The sequence below is a fragment of the Sinocyclocheilus anshuiensis genome, unplaced genomic scaffold, assembly GCF_001515605.1.
Source record: "Sinocyclocheilus anshuiensis isolate Anshui unplaced genomic scaffold, SAMN03320099.WGS_v1.1 scaffold941, whole genome shotgun sequence".
Taxonomy (NCBI): Eukaryota; Metazoa; Chordata; class Actinopteri; order Cypriniformes; family Cyprinidae; genus Sinocyclocheilus; species Sinocyclocheilus anshuiensis.
The window spans coordinates 500,628-512,189 of NW_015555791.1; the positions used below are offsets into that span (position 1 = coordinate 500,628).

Here is an 11,562-nt window from a genome sequence, read left to right on the forward strand (position 1 = left end):
TATATATATATATTAATATTGAAAATGTTAAAATATTAAAATGCATTGTTAAATAAATATTTTGCAAAGAATATATATTATATGATGGTTTCATTCTAAACGGTGATTATCTCAAAATATATGCTTTAATTTTAGCGATTCTAATTTGTTACTTAAATCTACAACATTTTATAAACATAAAATATTAGATCAAGCACAGAATCAACTTTGCGCTGCTGCACGTGATCGCCTCAAGGATCAGACAAATTTGCACGTGCATCTTGAAAAGCGGATGCTTTGGAAAGTGCTACGCTACATTTTTGTGCCATCTAGTGGTTTAGATGAAAATAATATCAAAGGCGCCTTTAGCCCCATGTGCAATAGAAATATAAAAAGCCTGCATGCTCAAAATGTAACTTATGTGATAGTCTGTTATTACATTTTTGTGTTTTTGGAGCCTAGGTCTGCTGACTTTTTTCTGTTTTTGCAAAACATTTTTTACGTTTTTTCTTTATAAAATAATATAAGAAGTTGGGAAGTTTAAATTATAACTCACTAAATTCATTAAACTCAATAAACTAAACCTTTTTGCTGGAAAATATGCATATGATTTAAATTATTGCTGATTCGTTTGTAGTTTTCATAATTAACACATTCTTACTGATGATTTTGAGCCTTCAAGTGCTCGAAAATCAGTACAGAAAATCTGGAAAAAGTCTGTCTGGCTCTCTCAAACAGACACACATGCACTGATTAAACGGCCAGTGCTGATTAGTAAATCTTTAGAGGTTCATAACGAGTCTTTGAGGAAGAGTTAATGAAGTAAAAAGCAGGTCACAGGCTGGTCAACGGTTAAATCTCATCAAACGCCTTCCATTGTGAGACACTGCAGTTCATATTAAACAATTAACCCTGTAAAGCCTGACATATCAAATAACAGTCAGAAAATTCCTTTTTTTTTTAATGGAACAAAATCTTGGCGCTCACACTCGAGGAGTTAAAAACGCGATTTCATTTTATGAGCAAAAATACGGAATTTGATGCAGATGCTGATATTTCTATATCCAAAAAGATGAAATTCTGATAAATATATAGTTCAGTCATGAAACTCTAGATGGCGCATTCTTACGGGGTGTTAACGTAATTGCTGATATTCAGAGAGTTAAACGACTTGGCACAAGCTGATTGGTTCATGCTGCATATGTAGCCAATTAACTTACTGCCTTGCATTTATATGGCTGGCTAGCATTCACTTGAGATTCCTGCAGCGCGCTTTCAGAGTTCTCTGAAACCCTCCACCTTCCCCAGCTCCACCTGTATAGATCTGCTACGGGGTTATTTTATATGCTATTTGTGCAGCAGCAGCATGTCTTAAATACTCACGGCACCGTATCGCCATATGCATTGGCAGCAGCAATAATCTACAACTACAGCAATAACCAACAGCAGCAGCAATTCAGCAGCAGCGTAGCAGATCTGTTGCGCCAAGACCAAATACATTAACATTGTCATATCCATCACCATGCTAAAATGTTCCGAGAGTTGTCATGGTTGAATTCTGGTAATGTAAATCAATGAGATCTTAATAACAATATAGCAGACTATTTACATAAAAAGCAAAAAAAAAAAAACAAGGCTCACTATAAATACACAGGACTAAAGGACGGGATGACGAGACACACCTGGAACTAATAAACATAATTAGAACAGGAACAGGAAGAACCAAATAAGGGCATGGAAACACATGGGGAACAAAACATACACAAAACACGGAACAGAGTCTAACAATTAGAGGATCAAGGTTTTTTTTTAATAAATAAAAAGAAAACCATTAGATAGAACAGAAATAGTATGGAGAACGCTAGTGTTAGAGGGTCAAGGTTTTTTAATTGAATAAAAGAAAAGTATAGAATAGAAATAGAACAGAGTGTGTTAGTGCTAGTGTTTTTGTTTGTTTGTTTTTTAATAAACACAAGAAGACAGGTAGATTTAATAGAAATAGAATTGACAGTACAAGTGTTAGAGGGTCAAGTTTTTTTTAATAAATAAAAGAAAACAAGTAGATAGAACAGAAATAGAATAGAGAACGCTATGCTAGTGGGTCAAGGTTTATTTTAATAAATAAAAAGAAAAGTAGACATAAAAGAAATAGAATAGAGAGTGATAGTGTTAGAGAGAAACAAGTAGATATAATAGAAATAGAACAGAGAGTGTTAGTGTTAAAGGGGTTTTTGTTTTTTAATAAATATAAAAAAATAAGTAGATAGAACAGAATTAGAATAGAGAACGCTACTGTTAGAGGGTCACGGTTTTTAATACATAAAAATAAATGTAGACATAATAGAAATAGAATAGAGAGTGTTAAAGGGTTTTTCTTGTTTTTAAATATAAAAAACAAGTAGATAGAATAGAAATAGAACAGAGAGTGTTAGTGTTAGAGGGGTTTTGTTTTTTAATAAATAAAAGAAAACAAGTAGATAAAATAGAAATAGATTAGAGAATGCTAGTGCTAGTGGGTCAAGGTTTATTTGAATAAATAAAAAGAAAAGTAGACATACTCGAAATAGAATAGACAGTGTTAATATTAGAGAGTTTATGGGAGTTTTTTTAATAAATGAAAGAAAACAAGTAGATAGAATAGAAATAGAATAGAGAATGCTAGTGATAGAGGGTTAAGTGTAAATGGAAGAGATGTGTCTTTAGCTGTTTCTTGAAGATGCCTAAAGACTCAACTGTTTGGATCAAGTATCGTTATGAACTACACATGATCTCAACATGCTATCCACATTATTTCTATACCTCTGTTCTCTTAGTGTATGACAACTATTGACTTTCTAAACTATTTTAAGCAGAAATATCTGAAGCAAAGCTACTAGAATGAAACATAACTACGTCTCCTGAGCTACTAAAGAGCAGCCTTTGAGTAATAAAATGCTCCTCTGGGAATCTCACGCAGGTGTAAAATGAAGCGTCAAACACGCCCGAAACAGATAGAAGAACTACAGACAGCAGAATATGAAAATATCGAGCGCAAAAAAAGCTCTGAAAACCTCTGTTGTCCTGTTTGTCCTTGAATGAAGAGAGTATGATGTATCTGTGTCTCACTCTCATTACACTCGTCAGTCTGAAAGTCTGCCTGGAGAAGACGCAACCCGATCCCTCTACACAGACTGGCTACTCCATCCACCCAGCGGACCCACAGTACAGATGAACCCAATCCTTCAGGTTTCTTGTTCTCTTCACTGGAAAACTCAGAGGTTGGGAACACGGAGACGATCTTAAAGGGACAGTACACTCTTAATGTGGATTCGGACGGCAATTAAATTACGACACAACCTTGGTGTTTGTCAAAAAACAGTAGGTAATTCGACCGGGGATTTTTACAAGGGTGGTGAGAGATAAAAAACGACATTCTGGATTCGGACGGCAATTAAATCACCGACTACCCCCTGTTAATGGTGAAAATCACTTACGTCCCCATGAGAAACAATTACCGTCCGAATAGGGCTGTAGTCAGTATGTTGTATGTTGTAGACCCATCAAAATAAAGTGTTAAAAGATATTAAGCAGACAGTCTACTAATACTCTAATGACTGCTAGTTGACATGTAGTTGCAACGTTACTTACTGTTAGCAGAATGTCTAAAGTGGACTATCAAAATAAAGTGTTACCGAAACTCCTAACAGTAAATATTAAACTTCAGCATGTTATTTATGTTTGACAGCATGCAACACACTATCAGCAACTCTAAACACCTTTGTGACTGTATAGGAAAACCCTCATATAACTCAAAACACCTTAGCAACTGCATAGCAACACGCTAAACCCAAAACACATTAGCGACTGCATAGCAACACCCTCACGTAACTCAAAACAACCCAGCAACCGCATAGCAACACATTAACAACCCAAAACACCTTGGCAACGGCATAGCAACACCCTCACATAGCTCAACTCAAAACACCCTAGCAACTGCATAGCAATACGCTAACAACCCAGAACACCTTAGTAACTGCATAGCAACACCCTCACATAACTCAACTCAAAAAACCCTAGCAACTGCATAGTAATACGCTAACAACCCAAAACACCTTGTCAACTGCATAGCAACACCCTCACATAACTCAACTCAAAACACCCTAGCAACTGCATAGCAACACCCTCACATAATTCAACTCAAAAAACCCTAGCAACTGCATAGCAACACGCTAACAACCCAAAACACCTTGGCAACTGCATAGCAAAACCCTCACATAGCAACATGCTCATAACTCAAAATACCCTAGCAACCAAGTTAATTGAAATAAAGCAGAAATTAAATAAAATATAAATATTAAATAAAGAATTTAAACTAAACAAAAAATTTAAATGTTGCCTTAAAATGTTTAGGTTGAAGCACTAATATTTACACAAAATTTAACTAAAACTAAAACTAAAACTGAAATAAAAATAAATTAAACCTAAATAGTAATAATATGACAAAAAATTTAAGTAAAATGAAAACTGAAAATATAAAAAGCTCGAAATATTAAAAACTATTATAGTATATACAGTACCTACCACTAAAATAACATTGATTTTGACACTTTCAAACAGCACACACACTTTCAGCAAACATACTGTTAGTCTTCCTTTAACACACATCCAACTAAGTGCTCAATTTAGCTTAATGTTACTGGCAGAGGTGACCTGTCTGAGCTTAATGAGGCAGCGACAGGTGCAGCTTCCTGCTGAAGTGCAGGTCATTTCCTGTTGAAGTTGGCGAACACAAGGTCACAAAGCGTTCTGAGCACCAAAACACACACAAACATGCATTCACTTAGCCATTGTCATAATAACAAAACACTGTAAATCAGACTCAGATGGTTTGCTGGTCTTACACAGCAATTTTCACATGATCAGTCCAGTCTGCTGGCTGCTTTTAAAGAGATTTTCAAAGCTAGACCAACTTAATATTGAGGCTGGGAGACCATCTTAAACCAGCTATAACCACCTTTAAATGGATAGTGCACCCAAAAATGAAAAATTGGTGTTGAACTGGACTGGAATTGGAACACCTGAACTGGAGCGCTGAATGAGTTAATTCATCACTGGATCATATATACGCTAGTATTTTGGCTCATTTCGAGTCCAGTTTCTTGCACAGACCAATTGTTTTCCTTCATAAGATCTCAATATATCGTCAGGAGCCACATTTTGTGTTTCTTGATATATTTTTTTTATTCTCAACTACCTGTACGGGCAGCTGCTGGCTTGCATTTTATGAATTACCAAGGACAACAGTTTCGGCTAAAAATCTCCTTTACTGTTCTACTGAAGAAAAAAAGTCATCTATATCTTGGATGGCCTGAGGGTGAGTAAATTAACGGCAAATTTTCATTTTTCGGTGAACTATCCCTTTAAGAAGTTTGCTTATATTATAGCCTCAGTACAGACAATGTGTAATGGCTTACAGATTAAGCATAGCCAAAAATTGCCGCATATACTGTAGTATTCAAACAAATAAATAAACATTACTTGCTTCAATTATGAATCATTTTTAAATTTGAGGGCATCCATGAAAGAAGGTCTCCAAAGTATAGCCAAGTAAACACAGAAATTCACTTCCTCAGGCATGCACACACACACTTGTTAGTATGCTTGTTAGTATGCATGTGCACATCCTCACTAACTAAAACACACACATGCACGCACAGGTTGAGAGGGCATGTATAAGCTCAATGACCTCGTGACACCCGCTGTGATTGCCTGTGGTCACTCTTCTGAGTGGAATAAGGTCAAAGATCACGTACAGTTGTGGCTGAGGATATCTGGCTGAATTTACGATTGCTTGTACGTGTGAGATCTGCCGGCATGTTCAGTTAAGTATTTGGCTTCTGGTGGCGTAAATGGGAAATGGCTCTTTCACTCTGAAACACCTTTCAGGTCACTCAAGGTCGTTCCAATCAGCGCTGCCATTTAAAATCTGATCAGCGGTCGTGAGGCTGAAATTACAGGTCACTGTTTTCAGCCTTAAACTGGAGAAAACCCTTTTGAGTCCTCACGTGACGTCACCGGAAACACGCTGAACGTGTGTAATATCAAACACTTACAAAACTATATAAACTACATTTAATGAGGAAAATGTTGCTAGGATGTTCTGTGTGGTTGCAAGGGTGTTGCTATGCGGTTTCCAAAAGGTTCTGAGTGGTTTCCAACATGTTGATCGGTGGTTGCTATACAGTTATTAGGGTGTATGTAGGCGGTAGTTAAGTGTTCTGAGTTCTTTGTAGCGCTTTGCAGTTGCTAGGATGCTCTGGATTGTTGCCACAGTGTTGCTATGTGGTTGCTAAGGTACTGCAAGTGGTTTTCAGCATGTTGCTTGCTGGTTGGTACTGCATGTGGTTGCTAGGGCATTGCTATGCTGTTTCTAAGGTATTCCAATTTTTTTTCAGCATGTTGCTCGGTGGTTGCTACAGTATGTGGTTGCTAGGGAGTTGCTATACGGTTTCTAAGGAATTCTAAGTGGTTTTCAACATGTTGCTTGGTGGTTGCTACAGTATGTGGTTGCTAGGGAGTTGCTATGCAGTTTCTAAGGTATTCTAAGTGGTCTTTACCATGTTGCTTGGTGGTTGCTAAAGTATGTGTTTGCTATGGCATTGCTATGCTGTTTCTAAGGTATTCTAAGTGGTTTTCAGCACATTGCTTGGTGGTTGCTACAGTATGTGGTTGCTAGGGAGTTGCTATGTGGTTTTAAAAGTATTCTAAGTGGTCTTTACCATGTTGAGTGGTGGTTGCTACAGTATGTGGTTGCTAGGGAGTTGCTATACGGTTTCTAAGCTATTCTAAGTGGTTTTCAACATGTTGCTTAGTGGTTGCTACAGTATGTGGTTGCTAGGGAGTTGCTATGCGGTTTCTAAGGTATTCTAAGTGGTCTTTACCATGTTGCATGGTGGTTGCTACAGTATGTGTTTGCTATGGCATTGCTATGCTGTTTCTAAGGTATTCTAAGTGGTTTTCAGCACATTGCTTGGTGGTTGCTACAGTATGTTGTTGCTAGGATGTTGCTATGCGGTTTCTAGGGTATTCAAAGTATTCAAATAGTTATGAATGGGTTTTTAATCACTGACTCTCCAAATCGTTCAAAGCCGCAGATTCGAATGAAACACCGCTGTATGCTGCTTGGAGCAGCAGATGATATGGATTTCGTTGGAACTATTATTATTTCGTTGCAAAATAGAACAAACATAACAATATTCTGTTTAAAATGTAGGCTACATTTAAAATGTAAAATGTTCACTTAATATTACGTTTTTTGTTGAACTGTCACATTTGCCATCGTTTTGATATTCAGGGAAATTTGCATTCTTGCTCGTATCTTAAACATGAAAACAATACCTCGCACAGAGTGTGTCTGTATCGAAGAGAGTTTAAATCGACCTCAATGTACAGTCCGTGTCAGTGGTTGCTACAGTATGTGGTTGCTAGGGAGTTGCTATGGGGTTTTTAAGGTATTCTAAGCAGTCTTTACCATGTTGTTTGGTGGTTGCTACAGTATGTGTTTGCTATGGCATTGCTATGCTGTTTCTAAGGTATTCTAAGTGGTTTTCAGCACATTGCTTGGTGGTTGCTACAGTATGTTGTTGCTAGGATGTTGCTATGCGGTTTCTAGGGTATTCAAAGTATTCAAATAGTTATGAATGGGTTTTTAATCACTGACTCTCCAAATCGTTCAAAGCCGCAGATTCGAATGAAACACCGCTGTATGCTGCTTGGAGCAGCAGATGATATGGATTTCGTTGGAACTATTATTATTTCGTTGCAAAATAGAACAAACATAACAATATTCTGTTTAAAATGTAGGCTACATTTAAAATGTAAAATGTTCACTTAATATTACGTTTTTTGTTGAACTGTCACATTTGCCATCGTTTGGATATTCAGGGAAATTTGCATTCTTGCTCGTATCTTAAACATGAAAACAATACCTCGCACAGAGTGTGTCTGTATCGAAGAGAGTTTAAATCGACCTCAATGTACAGTCCGTGTCAATATTTGCTCTTCATGCTATTAAGTGAAGATCTACTTTAAAGATACATTGAACAGCAGCGCGATTTGCTAAAGCAGCATATTCAGCAGGCATCCCACGTGCACGCTGCTTGTGTTGATGCAGTCAGTTTTGACCGCAAAAGATGAGGTAAGCTGATTGGATATCATGTATTTGACCGTTGAAGGCACTCCCTTTTTCCTGTTTTTACATTAGAAGTGGCATTTTGCTTGTCAGAAATACATGTTCGGTTTTAATGTTACTTTAAGTTGGGGAAGAATTAAATGAATGCCAAAACTCAGAATTTTGTTCGCGTACCCCCTCCGTCATCTCACGCACCCCAGTTTGAGAACCACTGTTCTAAGTGGTCTTCAGCATGTTGCTTGGTTGTCACTAGAGTATGTGGTTGTTAGGGTGTTGCTGTGTGGTATTTTAAGTGGTTTTCAGCACATTGCTTGGTGTTTGTTCAGTATGCGGTTGATAGGGTATTCTGGGTGGTTGCTAGACCATTGCTAGGCGTTCTCTGTAGTGTTTAGCAAGTTGCTATGGAGTTGCTCAGGTGTTGTGGGTAGTCATTAGAGCATTGTTATGCAGTTGCTAGGGTATCCTGGGTGGTCTATGTGTTTTCTTACCGGTCCAAGTTAAAAGTCAAATTTTATCACCCACTTTGAACTTGTTATAACAGACACCACTAATAAACAAATGCAAATGCAAAACTAAAATGCAAAACTGTGGACTCATGTATAAACGCTCTACATGCTAAAACACATGCACACACACATCAAACACAAGCACATACAGCCCTCATACAGCTGACTCACTCTCTAGGGTTCACAAACTGGGGTACATGTATGACACACATCTGGAATCAATTAGCTTTGACTCTTAAATGCGAGCCAAACAAACAAGTCGGTGAAGAGCCGTGTGGTGTGGTTCCACTCCATCTGTCTAATGAGCCACGGGACCGTGCTAATCAATAAGCCTTTACACTACAGCATGCAGACCACATTATTATTTCACATTTTACTACAAAATCCTGATTATGAAGCAACACATAGAAAAATACAAATACTCATTCTGTAGGTCCTCTGTTTGCTCACTTGTTTTTGAGGAGAAACATCTGAGACAAAGTTGATAATTAACTGAGAATTCAATGAATTCTCCCAGGCTATGGAAGACTAACTCTTAAGCCATAAAATATTAAATCTGTCATGTTATAGAAAGGTCAGAAACTTTTAAGTTACACAAACGCAGATGCAACGTTTGTTCAACGCATTATAAACGTTCTGCCCCATTGTACAAACAAATGCATGTACATGAATGTCTTAAATGTGTGTGCGTAACTCACCAGCTTGCGTTGACACCATCCGCAGACGCCGCAGAGAGCTACCAGCCAAACACCACACACGGTTACCGCCAACGACACCAGCAGCACGCTCAAAGAGACGGAGCCTGTGAAACACAAACACAATGTTAATATCCAAGCATAGGGCGAACAGTCTGACATTTACTCTGACGAGAAAACATGCAAAATCAGAACAGGAGAAAAAGAGAATTGGAGGGGGAAAGAGGGACAGAGATTAGATTTTTAGATCTCAAATATGAGATACACTAAGCCCAAAAACATACTGTATCAATATCGAACACTTACAAATGCAAGATCAAGATGCAAAACACAACTAATGTAGATTTGTATTATATCTGCCTGTAACCAGGGCGTTGCTATGCAGATGCAAAGGTGTTCTGAGTGGTTTTCAACATGCAGCTTGGTGGTTGCTACAATATGTGGTTGCTAGGGAGTTGCTATGTGGTTTCTAATGTATTCCAAGTGGCTTTCAGCATGTTGCTTGCTGGTAGCTACAGCTAGGGAGTTGCTATGCGGTTTCTAGTGTATTCTAAGTGGTCTTCAGCGTGGTTGATACAGTGTGTTGCTGCTAGGGCATTGCTATATGGTTTCTAAGGTATTCTAAGTGGTCTTATCCATGTAGCTTGGTAGTTGCTACAGAATGTGGTCGCTAGGGCATTACTATGCGGTTTCTAAGGTATTCTAAGTGGTCTTTACCATGTTGCTTGGTAGATGCTACAGTACGTTGTTGCTAAGGAGTTGCTATGTAGTATTTTAAGTGGTTTTCAGCACATTGCTTATTGGTTGCTACAGTATGTGGTTGCTAGGGAGTTGCTATGCAGTTTCTAATGTATTGTACGTGCTTTTCAGCATGTTACTTGGTGGTAGCTACAGCATGTGGTTGCTAGGGCATTGCTAGGCGGTTTCTAAGGCATTCCAAGTGGTTTTCATCATGTTGCTTGGTGGTTAGTACAGTATGTGGTTGCTAGGGTATTGCTATGAGGTTTTTAAGGTATTCTAAGGTATGGTTCTAACTATTCTAAGTCGCTAGACAATGTGGTTGGTAGGGTGTTGCTGTGTGGTATTTTAAGTGGTTTTCAGCACATTGCTTGGTGTTTGTTACAGTATGCGGTTGATAGGGTATTCTGGGTGGTTGCTAGACCATTGCTACTTGGTGTTCTGTGTAGTGTGTAGCATGTTGCTATGAAGTTGCTAAGGTGTTGTGGGTAGTCACTAGGGTGTTGCTATGCAGTTACTAGGGTGTTCTAGGTAGGCTGCAGTAGGGTGGTACTTGGGTGTTGGGAAGTCACCAGGGCTTTTTTCTATGTGGTTTCCAAGGCATTACTATGCAGTTGCCGAGGTGTTCTGAGTGTTTTCATCATGTTGCTCTGTGTTTACTAAGGTGTTCTTGGTAGTGTGCACTTTGGTGGTATTTAAGGTGTTCTAAATGGATTTTACTGTGTTGCTCTTCAAACTGCAGTAAATGAGCTGAGGCATTCAACAGTTTAAGCTAATGACTGCAGTCAGACATTTCATAACACAACAACACATAAAATCGATATGTAGCTAAAAGAGTCTGCATACACATGCTTACATAGACTATAGATTGTGTTTCGATTGACAATGACACAGGAAATGCAGCTTGCTAAGCTAGAAGTGCCTGCGATAGGATACATAATGACAAAGGAAACAGTAGGTATAACATGCATGTAGTAGATCAGTGCTGAGGGCCACAGATGTGAGACATATAGAGAGACAGACAGAACTGAAAAAGACAGAGAGAGACAGGAAAGGAACCTGACAAAATATGATGAATGGACACATCTGTTGATGGAGGTGTAGGGAGGAGATGGAGGGATGGATGGATGGTTGAGAGGAGGGAGGGACGGGAGTAAAGAGTGATAAACGTTTAAGATTGATCTCTCCTGTGAACTGAAGGGACAAAGCGTGATGCACTTATGCAGTCAGTGTGTGTGTGTGTGTGTGTGTGTGTCCGTATAATACACAGGATCTTTGATCTGCTGTTCCAGCACAACCTTGTGAAATGAAAGCAGAAGCAAACCTTCAGAAAGAGCTTCTGTTCCACATCAACAATGCTTTACTGTCATAAATATTCTTAATAGAAATAAATAAAATAATTAATTAATTAATTAAACGTATTTTTTAATAATATATAACAAATATATATTTAATATTAAAATGTATTTTTATT

At 38.1% G+C, this 11,562-nt stretch overlaps 1 protein-coding gene across 2 annotated transcripts in view; it reads right to left on the bottom strand.

Annotated features, from left to right (window-relative positions):
* The window catches only part of LOC107674837 (synaptotagmin-7-like), a 173,507-nt gene that overhangs the window by 72,937 nt on the left and 89,008 nt on the right, over positions 1-11,562 (bottom strand). For both annotated transcript variants that reach the window (XM_016468952.1, XM_016468953.1), the window contains exon 2: positions 9,354-9,457. In XM_016468952.1, the coding sequence (XP_016324438.1) occupies positions 9,354-9,457 (104 nt within the window). The remainder of the gene's footprint in view (positions 1-9,353; positions 9,458-11,562) is intronic.